The sequence below is a fragment of the Rana temporaria genome, chromosome 2, assembly GCF_905171775.1.
Source record: "Rana temporaria chromosome 2, aRanTem1.1, whole genome shotgun sequence".
NCBI classification, from domain to species: Eukaryota; Metazoa; Chordata; class Amphibia; order Anura; family Ranidae; genus Rana; species Rana temporaria.
Genome location: NC_053490.1, coordinates 459,736,102 through 459,758,705, shown reverse-complemented (window position 1 = coordinate 459,758,705; position 22,604 = coordinate 459,736,102). Strand labels below are relative to the sequence as shown.

At 43.4% G+C, this 22,604-nt stretch overlaps 1 protein-coding gene across 4 annotated transcripts in view; it reads right to left on the bottom strand.

Moving 5' to 3' along the window:
• The window catches only part of ABR (ABR activator of RhoGEF and GTPase), a 612,111-nt gene that overhangs the window by 187,367 nt on the left and 402,140 nt on the right, over positions 1 to 22,604 (bottom strand). For all 4 annotated transcript variants that reach the window (XM_040338587.1, XM_040338588.1, XM_040338589.1 and 1 more), the window contains 2 exons: positions 22,411 to 22,596; positions 12,158 to 12,265 (listed from right to left, as the gene is read on the bottom strand). In XM_040338587.1, the coding sequence (XP_040194521.1) occupies positions 12,158 to 12,265; positions 22,411 to 22,596 (294 nt within the window). The remainder of the gene's footprint in view (positions 1 to 12,157; positions 12,266 to 22,410; positions 22,597 to 22,604) is intronic.

The window sequence follows — 22,604 nt, the reverse complement described above, 5'->3', positions numbered from 1 at the left end:
ACAGTTTGCATGATATAGGTGCTAATCCTTCTATCCTTTCTGCAGTCTGTGCTTTAGTCAGCTAAATATACAGTGACTTGAAAAAAGTATTCATACCCCTTGAATTTTTCCACATTTTGTCATGTTAAAATCAAAAACATAAATGTATTTTATTGGGAATTTTATGTGATGGACCAACACAAAAAATGGCACATAATTGTGAAGTGGAAGGAAAACGATAAATGTTTTTTACAGGTCGGGTCGGAAGTCAGCGGACATGCCTCCGCTGACATCCGACGCTCCATAGAGATGTATGGAGCGGCGGACCTGAACGGTCGGACCGTGTGAAAGACCCCTTTGATTACGACACAAATTCCAGCATTAACTTGGTTAGCATCTTTCACATGTTAAACATATGAAGTTGACACCGCTGCTTTTATTAAAACGTTTGTAAGCAGGTTTTTTTGGTTGGCTGACAAAGATCAGTGAAAGGGTATTTTTTTTTTAAAATCCCTTACAGTGAAAGGCTCTTCTCATTTGTACCTTTCTTTTTGGACCTTTTATTTCAGATGCAGTTCATGAATCAGGGATGATTTACTAAAGACAAACAGGCTGCTCATTTTGCAGGCTAAGTTGGTCATTGCAAAGGAATTTTCCGTAGAGCTTAGTGCATGAGGTGTAGCTCTTCTGACTTCCATCATCCAATCATATGCAAGCAAAAAAATAATGTTTTTTTTTCTTTGCATGCGATTGGGTATTCTTTGCAAAGTGAAAAGTCCCCACATTCACAAAGCTCTGGAAAAAAAATCCTTTGCACAGTGCACCCTCCCTTGCAAAGTTTAAAGCCCATTTGCCTTTAGTAAATCTACCCCATTGTGACAATATTCTCAAAATGGCTACTTCCACTTTACCTTGGCGACATAGCAGGTCTACTTATTCTGCTCATCATTCTTTTGATCATAGATAGCTAGACTGATTTGGTTTACAGTGTAATATTGCTGACCGTGGTCAAAATATGCTGACATCATCCAGAGAAATGTCAAAGACATCAAATGAGGGAGCCAAATGCTGTAAACTACACGAGTCGTGGAAACCTGACCCGAGGAAGAATAAATTGGGCAGCACTCTGGGGTGTTCTCACTGAGATATCTGATCCATAAGTTAAGTAACCTTCACTTCTCATTATTGTCCCAACTAATGGACTGTAATTGTTACACCTAATTACAACTCTTTGGCTTCCACAAGAGATGGAATGAAGCCAGGCATAGATGGAGGATGGGGCAAGGTTTGAAAAAAAAAAAATCTTACAACATATAAAAAAACTGGAGGCAGGTGTCTGTTAAAAGTAAACAAAGCAGAATGTGTCTAGATCTAGGCAATAAGACTGAATACAATTCAGATTCATTGTGAGTGATGTTACTGCTAGAATCAGTAACCAACCTATAGGTCAGACGATGTTTACTTATTTTTAAAAAGCTTTTGTGGTTGGGATTTTGCTTTGCGACAGGTTCTCTTTAATATGCATGCATCCTGTTCCATCCAGCCCATTCAAATTTATTTTCTATATTAATAATGTATCTAAAACCCACAACATAGGAAAGCACAGGTCAATTATGCCTTGTAACACAGAAAAACAAAAAAACAAATACTCCTGCGCACGAGTGGATTGTCCAACAGTCAGTGTTCCATAAAAACACTGAGTGTTTTTATGAGTGCTCATATGTATATAAGGGGAGCTCATGGAAGGGTCTACACTGCTGGGCTCTGATGAAGAGGTCCCTTGAGCCTCAAAACGCGTCAGAGAGCAGTGACACATCTTCATCCTCCAATCTGGAGTGTGGTTTGAAGGGTATTCACTACAGCGTTGTTAAGCTTACTATGCTGCTTTCTTTGTGAGAATGTTATTACATTTTTTATTCCATTAAATTGTTATAACGGTAACACACTAGGCTGGTGCGCCTTTTTCTTTTCTTCCCTCTCTCGATTATGCCTTGTTATTAGAAATAAAAGAATCCACTTCTAGTTTCAAGTAAGTACCGTGACAATTGATGCGCCTATACCTGCTAGCATTGCTGATTGATCAAACAAACCACGTATCAAATCCATCTATACGACACTATGCGTGTAATCGCTTATACTTGGCCATTATTTAAGTGCTTTCTCAAGGGCAGCTGATAAGTGTGAAGACAATTGGACTAATAATGGACAAAACACTATCCCAGTTATGAAATGTGATGTGGAAATAAAAAAAATGAGTAAAGCTGCCCAAAGACTTCAGAGGGTGGCAATTAGTGCAGACTCAAGGTGACTGAATGCAGGGCAAACTGTGGAGTGCTCTAAAGCTGGCTACACGTTATACAATTGTCTTGTTCAATTTTCTGTTAAATTTACCTTCAACCATGTAGTGCAAGGGCCTGCCTGATTGAGTACAATTTGAAAGTGTTTAGGTTTGGCCTCATGTTATAAGGAGGCTTCCACCTGGTCTTCCTTCATATCCGCGGCCTCCAGCTACATGAGTGGCCTGGGGCGTGATGACATCACTCCCAAACATGCACGCGGGAGCTGCCGTTTCCAGCACGGGCTCTGAAGGTCTGGGGAACAGTATGCTGGACCTTTAGAGTGCATGCGCTGGTGACATTACCGGCTGAATGCACTCTGAATATCTCCTAAAAAGCTTAGTATATTACGTTAAAACTGGATTGGATTATGAGCATGATTTGTTCCAGAAGAATGCTTGTTATCCAAAGCAAAGCGTTTTTCCTCATAGAAGTCAATGGAAACTCACATAATTTGTTTCGCAGTGACTTCCAAGGTTTGCAGTACCACATGTGGCCAGAGGTTTGGGGGCGCCGGAGACATTTAGAAACACTCGAAAACCTCTCGGATGCACTCAAACACTTGGAGAGGCTCGGAAACACTCGGGACAGTCACTGGCGCCCTCGCACCTCTGGTCAAATGCGGTACTGCACACCGCAGAGCCTTGAATCCTGCTAGTTTTGCGAGACAATGCTCGCAAACTGAGTCAGTATTTAAAATAAAAGCTTGTATTGCGAAACGCTCGTTAACCACATTACTCACAATCCGAGGTATTACTGTATTCACAGTACCTACAGGTAAGCCTTATTACAGGTTTACCTGTAGGTAAAAGATGAAAATGTGGGTTTACTACCACTTTAACAATCAAAAGGTGAGAAGCAGGGACAACCTCATCTATTCTGATATGGGTGTAAGAGCCCACATTTTTATATTCCCATACAAAGCTAATCAACTGCACAATAGAAATTGTCAGTCAGTTTTAGATATAATCAGTTCAATAAGTCCTTGACCTTATTGGCAATGCACAAATGAGAACTTGGAAGGACCAAGAAGATTGGCATTCCTGGAAGTTATGGTTTCCCAGCAGACTTTGGGTGATCACTTCTAAAGACATATTCACACCACAGTGTGCATTGTGGTGAACTGCAGTGTCATTCACAATGAATGGCACCACAGTGCACCAACACACGTGCTGGGTGTTGCAGTGGGTAGCTGGAAAGGTGAGTATGTATAGTCTTTTTTCACAAGTACGCCATTGTTTGAGTAGCCTTTTTCCTGTTAACAGTTCAGTGTAAATAAAACTGCAAAAAATGAAAAGCGATGCATTGTGGATCAGTAGAGAGTTTCACTCTTGTAGAGCCCTTTGAGATAACACAGGAAACAGATTTAACAAAACGCTTTCATGACATAGTTAAAGAACCAAATGGAGCAAATAAAATATATTTATTTTTAGGATTTACATCACTTTAATATGGAATACTGAGGGGGAAGAGAAGCAACATTATTCAGCTGTGATCGAGTTCCATGACAATGTATGCATTTTTTCTACTAATCACAATGTTATGCAGTCAGTATAGGTGGAATTCACATTAATGCAGCTGGATCATGTGACACTGTCAGCCAGCGCCGCATGGTATGCTGTAATAACGGTCTTCAAATGATTTCACTACACAAATAATGGTCAGTAGAAGTGCAATTACTGCCAGCTGACTCCATGCACATCAACAGGCAGCAATCTCCCCCTGCCAGATTTCCACCCAGCAGTCACTGATATGACAGCTACTATAATACCAAAAATCAACACTAAGCCCAGGTTCACACTGACTGTGGGTAAGAATTAGTGCGAGTTCAGCTGAACTCTCACAATTTCAAACCGGCAATGCAGTCCCACTTCGGGGGCGATTTGACAGACATCTATGCGGGTTAGGGTGACCACATTTCCAAACTACCATTCAGGGACACCCCCCTTCCCAAAAATTAGCTTGTGGTGTAACGAATCACAGCACAGTTATTGGACACAAAAGGGGGGCTTTATGATTTCTCCAATCACAAGCAGGGGGCGGGGACTGTGCTTCTTTAGGCATTCCCGGCCAGGACAAGTACTGTCAGTGAGTAAAGCGGTGATGTTAGGGTGACCACGTGTCCGGATTGCATTTTGCAGGTCTGTCCCAGGTCCCGGGCACCTTCATTCCAGGACAATACAGTGTACCGGAATGAAACTGAGACAGCCACCCCCCCTCCCTTCTTATCTGTTGCCCCCAAAAAAGGCCACCACATCGCCGCTTTACTCACTGATAGCACTTGTCCTGGCAGGGAATGTCTGTAGAGCCACAATCCTCACCCCCTGCTTGTGATTGGAGAAATCATAAATCCCACCTCTTGTGTCTAATCACAGCAGGGCAGCGTAAAGGCAGCGTTGGAACAAGGTAAAACTGGTCTCGGACAGTCAGGACGAGTGTTGTAAATGAGTAAAGTGGTGATGCGGTTGCCTTTTTTGGGGGCATGATCAGTTCTTCTGGGTAGAGTGCGCATCCACTGCCCCAGCTGTGCTGTGATTCATTACAGCACAAGCTGATTTTTGGGAAGGGGGCCCCTGAATGGCCGTTTGGGAATGTGGTCACCGTAGGTGATGTGGCAGCCTTTTTTGGGGCATTAGTTGGGCTTGGGGGGTGGCTGTGTCAGTTTCAATCCGGGACACTGTATTGTCCTGGAATAAAGGTGCCTGGGACAGACCTGCAAAATGCGGAGCGTGGTCACCCTAATGCGGATTAATGCACAGATGCCTATTCAAACTGCCCCTGAAGTAGCCAAAAGTAGAACAGGAACTACTTTTGGGAATCCGTGCGGCTCCGCAGAGTCAATTTGCATGCCAAATTAGCCTGATGTGAACATGGGCTAAAGTAATATCCTTGCGTATTATACATATACAGGTGAAACTCGAAAAATTAGAATATCGTGCAAAAGTTCATTTATTTCACTAATGCAACTTAAAAGGTGAAACTAATATATAAAATGGACTCATTACATGCAAAGCAAGATGGTTCAAGTCGTGATTTGTCATAATTGTGATGATTATTGCTTACAGCTCATGAAAACCCCAAATCCACAATCTCAGAAATTTGAATATTACATCCAATCAATAAAACAAAAATTGTACATAGAACAATATCGGACCTCTGAAAAGTATAAGCATGCATATGTACTCAGTACTTGGTTTGGGCCCTTTTTTGCAGCAATTACTGCCTCAATGCAGCGTGGCATGGAAGCTATTAGCCTGTGGCACTGCTGACATGTTAGGGAAGACAAGGATGCTTCAATAGTGGCCTTCATCTCTTCTGCATTGTTCGGTCTCATGTCTCATCTTTCTCTTGGCAATGCCCCATAGATTCTCTATGGGTTTCAGGTCAGGCAAGTTTGCTGGCCAATCAAGCACAGTAATCTCACAGCCATTGAACCAGGTTTTGGTGCTTTTGGCAGTGTGGGCAGGTGCCAAGTCCTGCTGGAAAATGAAGTCAGAATCCCCATATAGCTTGTCTGCGGAAAGAAGCATGAAGTGCTCCAAAATCTCCTGGTAGACGGCTGCGTTGACCCTGAACTTAACCACTTAAGACCCGGACCAATGCAGGTAAAAGACCAGGCCCCTTTTTGCAATTTGGCAACTACGTCGCTTTAACTGACAATTGCGCGGTCGTGCGACGTGGCTCCCAAACAAAATTGGCGTCCTTGTTTTCCCACAAATAGAGCTTTCTTTTGGTGGTATTTGATCACCTCTGCGGTTTTTATTTTTTGCGCCATAAACAAAAATAGAGCGACAATTCCGAAAAAAATGCAATATTTTTTACAGTTTAGGCCGATACATATTCTTCTACCTATTTTTGGTTTGCGCAAAATTTATAGCGTTTACAAACTAGGGGATAGTTTTAGGGCATTTTTATAATTTTTTTTTTTTTTACTCCTAATGGCGGCGACATTATGGCGGACACTTCGGACAATTTTGACACATTTTTGGGACCATTGTCATTTTCACAGCACAAAATTGACATTGACACACGAGTGCAATGTGGATGAGACAACAGTAGCACTTCTGCTGTTTACAGTAAGTATGGAGAGCCAGAGACAGTACAAGAGTACAAGCAACCATACCCAGTGCTTTCAGCAGGAGTATGTTATGTTTGTTAGAACCTGTAAAATAGATTACAATGCGACATGCTACAGATTTTCTAGTGAAGTACCACATGGTTGTTTCGGCATGGCACTGCGATGAGCACTGATTGGCACTGTGTGCATAGTGTGACACACGCCCAGCCGCTGTGCACCAATGACACGCTCAGCTGCTGGGGAAGAAATGTCCCGTGAACCGGTGGAATATATGTCCCAGGATCCCAAAATCATTCCTCTTAGGAGTTTCACCTCTGCAGATACCCAAATTTTCCAAAAAATTGCTTGGACATGTCCTGACGGCTGCGAGATACCTGGTTGCCTTCCATTGGAAACGACAATCCCCACCCTCTCAGGCTGACCTGTATACTAGAATAAAAGACATAGAGCTGATGGAAAAAATGACAGCCAGATTGCAGGATAGACTGGAAATGCATGACAAGGTCTGGGAGGAGTGGCACCAGCGAGAGGATCCGCCCTGAGCTGATGGTCGAGCTCCCCTACCTCACCCCCTCTATCTTTCTCTTATCTGCAGTTTTCTTTCTCTAATTATTTTCTCTCTCTGTTTTTTTTCCTCCCTCTTTCTGTCTTGGATTTTGTTGTGGTTTATAGCAGACCCTATTTGATGCCTAGCCGTTTATGTGAAGTCATCAGGGACTCCCTGCTGTCTGTTTTATGGTTTACCATTCCTTGATATACACTGGCTCTACTGCTGTTATATTGAAGTTTCTGTATCACAGTGTCAACTTACAATTAATAAAAATTGTTATTTGAAAAAAATAAATAAAAATCAGTGCGTTTGGGGGAAACCACAGGGAAATCGCATGGTCAAAATGACCATGCAATTTCCCTGCCGGCCACGTTTTGAAAACGTGGCCTGCAGAAACACACACATGTGAACCTAGGGTAACTCTCCCTCTAAGATGTCAGTCTGGCTCGGTGGCCTGTGGGCTTCAAGCTGCTCTTGCAGCACACAGGGGCAATGACTGACTAGAGTACTCTCTTTTTTCGGCCAACATCCACCTATCTCCAATCAATTTCAGGACTTTTTCCCTGCTGAAACAGGCATTGTCTGCATCTTTACACAGTGACAGGCCATCTGTCTACCACATAAATATACAGGATATGAACACACACAAACAATACATATTTTGTTTATACAATTTTATTAACATGTATTATTGGTTTATGAAGCCGGACAGAAATGAATGTGGAACAGAACTGGAAAAGTGGGGAATGTGCCGTTATAGGGAACAGAAATATGAACAGTCTTAGAGCAGTACACAGAAAAACCTACCTTTTGTTTGGCCGTGCATTTCCTATTATGTGAGTGTGCCTAGGTACGCCTGTGCTTGCAGTCTTATAGCTGCAGAGCTCCCCAACTGTCCCTGATTTCGAGGGACTGTCCCTGATTTCAAGGGACTGTCCCTGATTTGGAACAAAGTCCCTCTTTCCTCATTTATCCCTCATGTTGGTCTGATCTATATAGTTGTATATAAAATGCACTACTTATACTTCAAAAAGTGTATCCAAGTGCTAAACCTTTTATCCAATTTATAAATTGCTGCATTTGTAAATCTCAAAGCATATAGAAAGGAATAGAAGTGGTAAAAAATAAAAAAAATAAAATGTTCCGTGTGTATATATATTCTTTTTTTTTTTTGCACAATCCTCCTTTAAGAGGGCATGGCAGGGGTTTGCCCTTTGCCTACATACTTTTGTTAATGGGTGTCCCTCATTCTCATCTCAATAAGTTGGGAGGTATGTAGCTGTATATCTGCAGTGGGAGATCCAAAGCACTGTTGCCTTTGACTGCTAGTTTCAGGAGATCAGAAGTGGTTTTACTGTATTGCTCCTTGTTCTTCTAGGTGGAGGCTCCGACAGGAGAAAATCCCTGCCAAGATGGCCACCTCCGCACTGAGACACAGAGCAGAACAAGCCATGGTAAGTCAGTAATGGGGAAAGTTGCATGGAGACCAGTCCTTTGCCGTCTATCTGCCTTTTCTGGGCACCTATTTCAGAGTTCAGTTCCTTTTTATAGTTTTTTGTTAATGTTGAAAACCAAGCAATTTCCTGTTACACAACTTTTTTTTCTATAATATATTAAAAACAGGTTGCAGTCTGTATTTAGACATTAGAACCAAGTAGGCCTTTGTGTGCCACCAGTGACCTGTGTCTCTAATCTTCTGCAAGGGACCCCTTTCACAATGTTCCATTACACAGTAAAAACACATATGCGTTTTGGATGCATTTATTGATGTGTTGTCTGGTTGCCTGACTGTTAAACATGGACATGTGACTCAAATATCACCAAAAAAACTGGAGGAACATGGCTTGACAAATTTGCTTGGAATCTAGGAGCCAGCCAAAAAAAAAAGTTAGGAGCCAGCAACGCACCCCGTCCCGCCGAGCTCACATGCAGAAGCAAACGCATACGTGAGTAGCGCCCGCATATGAAAGCGGTGTTCAAACCACACATGAGGTATCGCCGGGATTGGTAGAGCGAGAGCAATTATTCTAGCCCTAGACTTCCTCTAACTCAAAACATGCAACCTGTAGATTTTTTTAAACGTCGCCTATGGAGATTTTAAAGGGTAAAAGTTTGTCGCCATTCCACGAGCGGACACAATCTTGAAGCATGACATGTTGGGCATCAATTTACTCAGCATAACTTTCACAATATAAAAAAAAGATTGGGCTAACTTTACTGTTGTCTTATTTTTTAGTTTAAAAAAAGTGTATTTTTTTCCCCAAAAAGTGTGCTTGTAAGACTGCTGCGCAAATACGGTGTGACAGAAAGTATTGCAACGACCGCCATTTTATTCTCATTCTTATACACTTATCCCAACATTTAAAGCGGAGTTCCACTCGTTTATGTAGCTGCTGACTTTTATTAAACGTACAAAGTGTAGCACCTGACTTTTAATAAACAGACACTTACCTGTTCCACGGTCCATCGATGCAGCCGCCCGAAGCCACGCTCCTCTCCCCCGCCTCTTCGCGACGCCAGCATTGCAAGTGTGGGCACCCAGATGTGACAGCTTGCAGCTTCACAGCTGGGTGTGCACTGCGCATTTGCGAGTCGTTCTGTGCTTTCTTTGTGGTCAGGCAATCTTCTGGGACCTGTGACGTGTTCCAGAAGATTGCAGAAAGGGAGTGGGAGAGGAGTCGCCTCTTAGGGGGAGAGCTGCTGACTTTAAAAAACGTACAAACGAGTGGAACGCTGCTTTAAATGCTGGGATAAATGTATAAAATTAGCAGGGGAGTATGTTAAAAAATAAATGCAGTTTCCACTCCTTGAAATTTTGTTCTTTTATTATATAAACTAAAAAGTCCCTGTTTGGCTTGAACGCCCCTTGTATATACTTAGAGTCGTCTAGGTGGCGAGGAGAGCAGGAAGTGGGAGCTGGATACCTGTCAAAACTAAATACCCTCCCAAAAAAGAAAAATGACATGCATGTAAGGGTGCGAGGAGTGCTTAAAGTGGAAGTTCCACTTTTGGGTGGAACTCCGCTTTAACAAATGTCTGGAAAGGTTCGGCATAAAAAGATTTGTCAGTACGCCTGAACCATCCTTGGACCACCTACTTCACTTCATCATCAGTGCACCACAGAAAGATTAGTCCGTTGTACAATTTCATGACAGGTTATGTATTGATTATCAAGGATCAGGAGTTCCACACACTGAATGTTCACAGGAATGACTGCTGTGGGCTGGGAACCACCACAGTAAGTATCATCACTGATGGACGTATGGCCATCTTTGAAACTTTTACAGTAAATGTCTTACTGTGGCTGAGTGTCTCATCACTGTACTGTGCTTCAAGTCTTCTGTAGATATCCACGGGTTTTACGTCTCCATTCACAAGAAACTTCACTGCAACTCGCAGTTCCATCTATGCACTAATATGGTTGACTGCCATCTTTATTCACACTGCCAGCACTGCCCCGTTAACGGTAAAGCGCCACTAGTGTTATCGGTAAAGCCCTGCTAGGTTTAGTGTTGCTTTACTGACGTTTTAGCATCACTTTTCATGGAAAGGGTTAAAAGCACTTGCCAAGCGTCACAGCCAAAGCGATTTGGCAGTGCTGCCTATTGATTTCAATGCCAGGGGCGGTGTGGGAGCAGTGTATACATTGCTCTAAATCTGCTGCTTGCAGAACTTTTCTTTTCAGTCCCCAGTGTGAAAGCGCTCGGGCTTTCACACTGGGGCTGCAGGGGAGGCGTTTTTCAGGCGCTTTACAAGTGCTATTTTTAGCCATATAGTGCCTGAAAACCGCCTCAGCGTGAAAGGGGTCTAGGGGGCTCTGGACTGGGCCTGTGCTCCACCTATCAGTAATAGGACACACTTTATGTATAATTGTTAAATCCGCGCTTAGGAAATATTCCTGGCCTGCTGCCTCCCCTAGAGGTCCCTAACAAGAGAGATCTGAATTGTGTAATGGATGTGTGGTATTGGGGTAAGTGGCGCCACTTACCCCAATAGGACACACTTGCCACTTACTACTGCGTGTAGTACTACCATGCTAGCATTCCTTTTTATACCTGTAAAATTAAACATTTTCACTTGAACGCCCCTTGTGTAGGGAGATAATATATCTATCTCCATACAGCCAATGTCAAGCTAGCTTAAAGCGGCGCTCCGCCGTGCAAAAAGCATTAAAAGCCAGCAGCTACAAATACTGCAGCTGCTGACTTTTAATATTAGGACACTTACCTGTCCTGGAGTCCAGCGACGTCGGCAGCAGAAGACTAGCAATCGCTCGTCACTCTGCTGCCCCCACTGCCATCCTTGAAGGAACCAGGAAGTGAAGCATTGCGGCTTCACTGCCCGGTTCCCTACGGCGCATGCGCGAGTCGCGCTGCGCCATGCTGACTGGTCCCCGCTGTGTTCTGGGAGACAAGTGTTTCCGAGAACACAACGGGGGGGGGGATCTGACATTCTGCCCGCAGTCTACCCACAGACTGTGTGGCCGGAAGTGGGTGCAAAGAGGTCTTTAGACAGGTATCTGCACCCCCCTCCCCCTGAAAGGTGCCAAATGTGACACCGGAGGGGGGGGGGGGGGGGTTACGATGAACGCAAGTTACACTTTAGGGTGGAGCTCTGCTTTAAATGTACCAGAACCACCAAGCACAAATTCAAGACTGACATTTTATTCATACAGTATCAGTTTATCCATTAGTAACATTTCTGCAAGATATCTGAACTGGAGGCTGTTTTTTCATGGGGTAATTGTAATAAAATATCAGATTAATTTCATAGGCACTCAATTCACATAAAAAAAAGAGGGGGAGGGGGCGGGGCACTGTATTATCAGAACATGGCAATGCCATCTCTGCCTTCCTGCTTCGTGAGGTGCTGTAATGAGCATGCTCTGGCAGAGGATCCCGGGAACTGATATTTACATCTAATTCTCTGCAGGCCTCAATCCACAAGTCTCTATAACTAAAGCAGGAAGAACAAATTCCTATTGTCATAGCACCAGGAACAGGTTTAGGCACTTTACTTTCTTTGGTATTAAAAAAACAAACGCAGTATGTCCTATGTTGGGTTTAGGCCCACTTGCTCCGCCAGTAGTATATGAGCATTATAATACAGTTGTATTTACATAACTGATGTCCTGTAAATTATGTAGAACAGGGTAAAGGGCTTTAACAATAATAGACACAGTAGCTTATGATGACATGCGCTTTTTATCCTTACCTCTGAGATTTTATTGAACTGGTTATTACATTGGCCGCACTTCTCCGCAGTCTCCAGGGCACACTTGTAGTTGTCAACAAAGGCCTTGTATATTCCCAGCTGACTGACCTGATAAAGAAAATGACAAAGTGAAGGTCACGCACAAAGCTACAAAATAGTTGATTACCAGAAACATGAACCTCTTCCTTCGGGGGCCGTCGGAACATATCAAAGCAAGAGCCACAAGAAATAACCCATCAATTCAGATTGTGAAATGGAGTTCAACTGGGTTTCTATGACAACCGATTTGGGCAATGGTTTAAAGAAGTCTGACTCATTTCATGTCACTCGGTGCCCCTCTACAAGGTTGTTCTATGTTCTTAAAGTACTCAAGGAACCCTGTGTGCTGTGCCATGGGTATTCTGTTTACTCCAATAATGCCGATAAAAATGAACATGGGGACACTAAAATCCATATTTTTGTTTTTTCAATATAGGAGATTGTAGCTTAAAAAATAATCAGGAATTAAAGCTGAAGCCTGGGTATGATCTTTATTGCATGGGTACATTGGTCCAGCTTGGACAAATGTACAGTATCTCACAAAAGTGAGTACACCCCTCCAGGCCTGGACTGGCCATAGGGTATACCGGGCATATGCCCGGTGGGCCGCGGCTGCCCGCATATGACCCCCCCCAGTACACTCAGCTGCGGCAAACTCCGCAGTCGGATCTGCGGCAGGCCCCGTGGCTGATTCCGCGGCCGACAGCCGCATTTCTATCTGCCAGCCAGGGTCCCACTCCCTACTCTGAAGGCAGCGAGCAGGGCTGCGCTTTTTGTCGGCGCAGCTCACCACGGCTGGCTCCACGGCCACCTCCGCAACCGTCCAGCCAGCCTTCTGAATCTGTTCAGCTCAGAAGGAGGAAATGAAGGACAAGTCATGTGACCATGAAGGGGGAGGAGCCCTCCTCTGCCTGATGTCGTAAAAGGTGCTGGACTGCTGCAAAGTTAAGTGACACTATGCCAGCCTACCAGTGTTTTTTTTTTTTTGTTTCTTGCCTGCCAATGTGTTTTTTTTTTTGCATCTTGCCTGTCATTTTTTTTCTGTATCTTGGCTGCCAAAGTTTTTTTTTATTATTATTTTGCCTGTCAATGTATTTTTTTTCTTTCTTGCCTGTCAATTTAAATTTTTTCTGTGTCTTGGCTACCAATGATATTTTTTATCATGCCTGCCAATGTTAAACTATTAATAATAAAAGCATGCTGAGGTCTTAGAGACCCCTTTCACACTGGGGCAGTGCGGGCGTTAACGGTATAGCGCTGCTAGTTTAAGCGACGCTTTACCGCTGTTAAGCTACTTTCACACTGAGGCGTCTGTGGTAAAACGCTGCTTTACCGTAATTTTTTCTGTGCTTTTTGGGTACTGGCGGGGTGCTTTTAACCCCCGCTAGCAGCTAAATAAAGGGGTAAAAGCGCCCACAAAGCGCTGCTCCTGAGGTGCTTTGCAGGCACCTTGGCGGCGCTGCCCATTGATTTCAATGGGCAGGGCCGCTCCTACAGCGCCTCAAAGATGCGGCATGCAGGACCTTTTTAACGTCCTGCCAGCGCACCGCTCCAGTGTGAAAGCACTCAGGCTCTTTCAGGGCGCTTTGCAGGCACTATTTTTGCAAAGTGTCTCAGTGTGTAAGTAGCCTTATAGCAGCCCTTTGGCGCTGATAGCAGGCGTTATTTAAACCCCCAGAAGGGGTTAAAAGCATCCGTTTAGCGCTGCTTTCAAAGTGCTTTTATGGTGCTTTGAAAGCGGTACCCATTCATTTCACGCACCGCCCCAAAGATGCTGCTTCCCATCCTGCAAGTGCACCACTCCAGTGTGAAAACACAGAAGAGGCAGTTTACAGGCGCTATTTTTAGCGCAAAAACCTCACACCTAGATTGCCCCATGGTAGCGTTAAAGCGCTGCTCATTTTAGCGGCGCTTTGCCGGCACTGCAGCGCCACTTTGCGGGCGGTAGCGGGGCGCTTTTTACCCCAAAGGAGGGGTTAAAAGCACCCGAAAAGCGGCGCTGCCAAAATCGCTTTGAAGGCGCCTCGTAAGAGCTGCTCATTCATTTCAATGGGCAGGGCGTTTTGGGAGTAGTGTATACAGCGCTCCCAAACCGCCCCAAAGATGCTGCTAGCAGGACTTATTTCCCATCCTGCAAGCGAATCGCCCCAGTGTGAAAGCACTCTGGCTTTCATACTGGAGAGGCTTGAGAGGCACTTTTCAGACATTGTGTGAGAGGAACAGTTCTTGTGCCCAAAAGGTGTCCTGCATTGAGCTCACGTTCACATTGGGCCCATTTGGCATGCGATTTGACATGCCAAATCGCATGCCAAATCGGAGGGTATTGCCGGCAATAGTACCGTCCGAATCATTGCGAAGCTGACTTTGCGGCACTGCACCGATTCCCAAGAGTAGTTCCTGTACTACTTTTGCCAAATTTGGGGGCGATTTGAATAGACATTTGTGCATGAACCTGCACAGATGTCTGTCAAATCGCCCCCCCCCCCCCTAACTGAAAGCTGTCAACTGAACTCACACGATTTCAAACCGGCAATGCATTCCGACTCCGGGACACCTTTTGGGTGTGTATATATATATATATATATATATATATATATATATATACACACACACACACACACACACACACCCTCCCAGGGCCGTCTTTAATGCAGGGCATTAGATCGTATTAGATAGTATTAGATCCGCAGTCAGTTACAGTGACTGAAGCAGGCTAAATATAACTAAAATACATAGAGAAACCGGATGCCATTATTTGTAATTATTTCTTTTTTTTTTAAATGGGCTGCTCAGCTTAGAATGCCCGGGCTTATTTTTTGTCCCAGTCCGGGCCTGCACCCCTCACATTTTTGTAAATATTTTATTATATCTTTTCATGTGACAACACTGAAGAAATTACACTTTGCTACAATGTAAAGTAGTGTACAGCTTTTATAACAGTGTAAATTTGCTGTCCCCTCGAAATAACTCAACACACAGCCATTAATGTCTAAACCGCTGACAACAAAAGTGAGTACACCCCTGAAAGAAAATGTCCAAATTGCGCCCAAAGTGTCAATATTTTTTGTGGCCACTGTTATTTTCCAGCACTGCCTTAACCCTCTTGGGCATGGAGTTCACCAGAGCTTCACAGGTTGCCACTGGAGTCTTCTTCCACTCCTCCATGATGACATCACAGAGCTGGTGGATGTTAGAGACCTTGCACTCCTCCACCTTCCATTTGAGGATGCCCCACAGATGCTCCATAGGGTTTAGGTCTGGAGACATGCTTGGCCAGTCCATCGCCTTTACCCTCAGCTTCTTTAGCAGGGCAGTGGTCGTCTTGGAGGTGTTTGGGGTCATTATGTTGGAATACTGCCCTGCGGCCCAGTCACCGAATGGAGGGGATCATGCACTGCTTCAGTATTTCACAGTACATGTTGGCATTAATGGTTCCCTTAATGAACTGTAGCACACCAGTGGCGGCAGCACTCAGACCATGACACTCCCACCACCATACTTGACTGTAGGCAAGACACATTTGTCTTTGTACTCCTCACTCGATTGCTGCCACACTGATTGACACCATCTGAACCAAATAAGTTTATCTTGGTCTCAGGAGACCACAGGACATGGTTCCAGTAATCCACGTCCTTAGTCTGCTCGTCTTCAGCAAACTGTTTGCGGGCTTTCTTGTGCATCATTTTTAGAAGAGGCATCCTTCTAGGAAAACAGCCATGCAGACCAATTTGATGCAGTGTGTAGCGTATGGTCTAAGCACTGACAGGTTGACCCCCCACCCCTTCAACCTCTGCAGCAATGCTGGCAGCACTCATACCTCAATTACCCAAAGACAAACTCTGGATATGATACTGAGCATGTGCACTCAACTTCATGGCCCTGTAATCTTTTTTTTCATGAAATTGTTACTGTGTTTTTCTGCCTCCTAATGTTCTGCATTCATTTCTGGACCACCTCCTTTTCCCCCTCATGTTAGTTGAGGTCATGTGCACTACTCTATACACTAGAGATCTCATAGTCAATAACCCACCTGGGGAGCAAGCAAGAGGGTGGCTACATTACTGCATAAACTGGGACTGTGGGGAATGACCACAGCCATCCTCCAAAAACGTGGAGACTTTTTTGGTGGGATCGGATTTCTGCCAGTCACAGGCTATGTCACGCCCCTCCAGCCCGTGTCTTAGAATATGAGGGAGGTTAATCTATTAATCTACATGTAATATCCCTCCCCATTGTGTTAAGCTGCGTGGTGGGGAGGGAGGGAGTGAGCTGTCATTTACAACTGTGCATACGCCCACATGTGTGACGCTATAGTCACATTGGCTGCTCAGATGTGATGGGGAGGAAATGCTCAGCATAGAAACTTACTGAAAACTGAACTTGTGCAGAGTTGCCACCACAGCTGAAAAATCCCTAGCTAAATTGGAGACATGAACAGAAAGTGGAGATAGAGAGCAGCAGAATCAACCAGTTTTTTTGCAGAATACAGAAAATGAATCTCAGTAACTGAGTATGGACAGCACGTAATACACCATTTATTGATAGTTTTTATGATGTTGGGTTTAGTGACACTTTAAACTTTTATAGTATAAAAGGAAAATTGCACTATGCCAGACCACCTCTATTTGTGATAAAGGAATCAGATTTTTATTTTTGCTCAAATCTTTTGTATTCATCACAGACGCTTGTCTGGCCATTTGTATTCATTTGTAGTGCATTCACGGCTAGGTAATTGCACAGTAACTGTCTAGTTTCATTTCCGAAAAAAACATCCAGCTTCAATGGGCTGCATTGATTAATACAAGGCGGTCAGAATCAAAAACTTCACCAAGAAAAAAAAATCTGAGCCCAACGTGTACAATAAATCTTTTTTTAGAATCTGCCATCAGTTGAGAACCTTGCAGTAAAAATGTGGCATGGTACCCAAACTACCAACTAATATATTCACAATTTTAAAAGGGAACTTTGGCCTAGAAAGACACTCTGGTATTCTTTCAAAACACACATTTTTATTGTAGTCACACATTTGTAGAAAATAAAAAGGTTAGCTTATATAAGGGGAGGAAAGAGAATTCCTCTCCAAATATAGGGATTTTTACGTGAGGTGTGTTGCTCTTAGTATCGAAGGTAGGCGCACAAAACACAAGGTTTTTAGATATCAAAAATAATTTAATTATATAAATATAAAGTTTCACATTTCATAAAATAAGTTAGCAAAGTGAAATATACATGATCACGACCAAATACACATGATTTATACAAAAAAGGAAATAAGGGTTATAATTAGAAGAAAAGCAGATGCGATATTGCCAACTAGTTTCGCACTAGATGTGCTTCATCAGGGCTTGCATGATACTTCTGTTCCTTAATTACATGTGATGGTCTGTGTATGACATAAAGGTTCATCATTAATGCAGGTATGATCAATTAAATGTCTTTAAACTTTGTAAATAAATGTTCAACACATGTACAGATAATAGAATATAATGCGCTTACCAATTATGTCTAAAAAGCTCAAAGAACCTGGCAGAGCAAAAAGAGCTGCCAAGAAAAATAGCGAAGGCGAACCTGATGCGGACAGGAGATATTGACTGCTGCACTTTCAATCAGTGGAAGTCAGAAGGTATCCATATATATTTATACTTAAAAATGTCTATAAATATATATGGATACCTTCTGAATCTGCTGTATTATTATTATTCTTTTATTTCTTCATTCATCATTTTTTTCATACTTTCATTTTTAATTTTGTTTCCTCTTCTTTAGGAGAGAAATAGATACAACGTACAAATACCTGTATCTCTTCCTCCTTAACTGTGGTGAACCCCCTCTATACATCTCATTGTCCGCACCTGCTAAAATCAAGTGGATCTGGCTTCCACTGATTGAAAGTGCAGCAGTCAATATCTCCTGTCCGCATCAGGTTCGCCTTCGCTATTTTTCTTGGCAGCTCTTTTTGCTCTGCCAGGTTCTTTGAGCTTTTTAGACATAATTGGTAAGCACATTATATTCTATTATCTGTACATGTGTTGAACATTTATTTACAAAGTTTAAAGACATTTAATTGATCATACCTGCATTAATGATGAACCTTTATGTCATACACAGACCATCACATGTAATTAAGGAACAGAAGTATCATGCAAGCCCTGATGAAGCACATCTAGTGCGAAACTAGTTGGCAATATCGCATCTGCTTTTCTTCTAATTATAACCCTTATTTCCTTTTTTGTATAAATCATGTGTATTTGGTCGTGATCATGTATATTTCACTTTGCTAACTTATTTTATGAAATGTGAAACTTTATATTTATATAATTAAATTATTTTTGATATCTAAAAACCTTGTGTTTTGTGCGCCTACCTTCGATACTAAGAGCAACACACCTCACGTAAAAATCCCTATATTTGGAGAGGAATTCTCTTTCCTCCCCTTATATAAGCTAACCTTTTTATTTTCTACAATTTTGATGGGATTGTGAGTGACTGCTGCTCAAGAGGAAGTCATTCATTCACCTACATACTTGTTTCTCTGTAGTCACACATTTGTCTCCGAGTGACTGACCTGGAATATGTCAGAGCGAACTCGGAACGGTTTGGGTCAGGGACTCAAAGCATTGAAGCCATAGAGTTAGCAAGACAAGAAAAAAAGGTATTTTCAGGAGGAAAGACCTTACAATGGCTGCAATCATATTTTTCGATGTTTTCCTTTACTTTGTGCAGCCAGGTTAATGCTTGTACTGGCTCTGGTCTAAATAAAGTCTTTACTCTGTATTAGTTGTAGGGTATGGCTAATTTCACATTGGGGCCACCCAAGCAATAGCGCCGCTCATCTTAGTGGCGCTTTCTCAGCTGCTAGCGGGTCACTTTTAACCCCCACTAGTGGCCGGAGAAGGGGTTAAAAGCGCCCGTGTTGCCGCGCTTCGGAAGAGCTGCTCATTCATTTCAATGGGCAGGGCGTTTTGGGAGTGCTGTATACAGTGCTCCCAAACAGCCACAAAGATGCTGCTTACAGAGCTTTTTCGAAGTGTAAAAGCACTCAGGCTTTCACAATCGGGCAGCATGGGAGGCAGATTTCAGGTGCTATTTCTAGCGCTAAAACACCTGAAAACTGCCTTAGTATGAAAGGTGTCCAAGACTCATCAGACACAAAGACCATTGGCACAGGTGGTGAACATATGTATTTTCACCAAAATACAAATGAATACCACCTGATTTAGTTTGTTTTTGCCTTTTTGGGCACAAATAAAAAGATGCATTTAACCCTGTGATAGGAATCACTTTGGGTGGGGGGTTTATGCAACTCAGCTTACCTTGGAGAGCTCTGGAAACTCTGTGTCCAGCTTCCCCAGGCCCTCATGTGTAAATCACCATGTGTCTCTAATTGGGGCACCGGGTGACTGAGAAATCCAGTCTGATCTGTACTAATCAGACTCACTGTACAGCCACACTGGACGGTGTGTGTGTATTGTCTCATTTTGTTGTGTACTCTTTGCTGTGATCGTTTGGGGTGTGACTGTATTCTAATGTTCTATTGTGGCTGTCTGCCTCGGATATTATGGGATGTGGGCAGCACAGTGGTGTAGTGAGTAGCACTCTCGCCTAGCAGTAAAAAGGGTTGCTGGTTTGAATCCAGACCATGACACTACCTGCCTGGAGTTTGCATGTTCTCCCTGTGTCTGCGTGGGTTTCCTCCGGGTACTTCAGTTTCCTCCCACACTCCAAAGACATGCTGGTAGGTTAATTGGCTTCTGCCTAAAATTGGCCCTAGTATATGAATGTGAGTTAGGGACCTTAGAGTAAGCTCCTTGAGGGTAGGGACTGATGTGAATGTACATTGTATATGTAAAAAGCGCTGCGTAAATTGACAGCGCTATACAAGTACCTAAATAATAATAATAATGATAATTAGGGGTGTAACGGATCGTCACCGATCCGTGATCCGAACGGGCCACCCCGTTCGGATCGGCACACCACACGATCCGCGGATCGCTCCGGAGCCTCGGCCGTAGGAAAGTCCCCGGCTTCGGCCTAGCTCCGGAGCTGGCGGCCATCTTGCTCCAGCCCAGTGGAGAGCGTGTGCTTGCCAGTGACCCTTCACAGCATGGGACTGAATTCCCCTGGCTGCTCCGACAAAAGCGATGGATGTCACCGACTCACCCGTGATTACACAGTAATCTGTAAGTGTCTGGAAGGGGGAACGGCCAGCCTCTGCTCTGCAGATAAGATAATGTTAGGTGAGGGATCGGGAACAAGTGCACTGTATAGAGAGGTGAGAAACTAAGCCAGCAGTGTGTGTTCAGCTTGTTACTTCCTCTCACTCACTTTCTCCTCTCCCTAACCTGCCTGCTTGGAATGCCGTGCTGGAACAATCACACCGGGCTGTGAGGGGATCATGAGAGTCCTTAGGAGGGGTGGAGAGGGCTTAACCTGTCAGTGTGTGCTTGTACATCGCTACTGTCTGTGTGTGTGCTACACTGAGACACTTCCCCCACTGTATACACAGCATGTCACAGTACACCTTTCCTTTGCTTCACACACTGTGTATGGCATTGTCCAGGTCCCTGTTTAACCACTTCAGCCTCTGAAGATTTACCCCCCCCCCCTTCCTGACCAGAGCATTTTTTTGCGATACGGTACTGTGTCGCTCATATATTTAGGCCAATATGTACTCTGATAAATGTTTTTTGGTAAAAAAACAAATAGTTTTTTTTGTGAATAGCTGCGTTTAATGGCACCTTACATGCTTGCTAATGTGACAGAACTTCTCTGATATTAATATTTAACTTAATGTGAAAATCGGAGGTGTTCTGTCACATTAGCACGCATGTAAGGTTTGCTGCAGATTTTAAAATGTAACATGTAAACAGTCCGTCAGATTTACATATTCTGTATTTAAGCTCCGTTTTGTGTTGAAAATAACTGAATCTAAAACTCTGTTGGGTGTAACAAGTTTAGTATTTTTTTTTGCTGATCCGAAAAATGATCCGATCCGTGACTCCTGATCCGAGGATCGATCCGATCCGTGAGTTTTCTGATCCGTTACACCCCTAATGATAATAATGTGTGTGTGTGCTATGAGGAAAGAGGGAGGGGGATTCCTCCAGCAGCCATCCCCTGCTGATAAGACTGTTTACTGATGAGAAGTTTGAATACACCTGACCTGTGTGTCTATTGTCATTGGACAGTTTAACCCACCATGAATCCAATGGTGGGGGGAGCGTCTGAGTTTTTTTATTTGTTGTAACATGTGCTTGAATAAAGTTAGTCTGCTGGTTTTTACACTAGACCAGGGATAAGCAATTAGCGGACCTCCAGATGTTGCCAAACTACAAGTCCCATGAGGCATAGCGAGACTCTGACAGCATCAAGCATGACACCCAGAGGCAGAGGCATGATGAGACTTGTAGTTTGGCAACAACTGGAGGTCTGCTAATTGCATATCCCCGCACTAGACTAAAGGTGCCGGTGGCTCAAGAGTCTTGGATAGTGCTGGTTCTGGACTGAGGGTTCGTCACAAACCCCTTAATGACTACCTAACACATATATACGGAGGCAAAAGGGTGGGCTTTAATACCACACCAACTAAGAAATTAAATGTGGAAAAAGACACCAGATCAAATATCAATTTAAAAAAGATTTATTCAAAAAAAAACTAAGAATATACTCTGAAAAAATTGTTCACAAAAATACAGAATATAATATAATGAGCACATGATCATTATTTTATATTCTGAATTAAAAAATGTATATTGATATGTGATCCACATTTAATTTCTTTGTTGGTATAACTATTTGTGGTGACACCCACCTCCACTGAGATTCGCATCAAAACCACCAAATCGATGACTTCCACAACTATTTCTTTTTTCTGGTTTTATGTGCTGTAACAACCACAGGCCGCACATATGTGTTGCCAGGCAGCCGCTGTTTCTGTGCTGATAGCGCAGTCCCAGCACAGAGGTCGAGTCGTGAAAGAAAACTCTTGGTCACCGGCACCGCTAATGTTTGGTAGCTGGCAGTACCAGCTCCTGATCATGACCGTTTGTGTCCATAGCCACCTTTGTATCATTGTGATTGACTGGAGTCATAAGGAGGAAAGCGCATGCTAGTTTATGGCCAAAATGTATATAATGTTTATTGGAACCTTTACATGTACTGATGAAGGATTTATGAAGCCAGAGTAATCAACGTGAACATTGTTTTTATCTTACCAGTTTCTGAAAGAGATGCCCGACAGTTGTCTTGTTGTCAAACTCCTGAACACAAGGATAAAGGGTGTCATAAAAGTCCTTATGGATTTCGTAGATATCTTGGACTTTGTAAAAAATGGCATCTATTTGTTGCATGGTTAAAACAGGCTGTGACGTTGTGGCAGTGGCCTTCAGTGGCTTCATGGGCTGAAAAA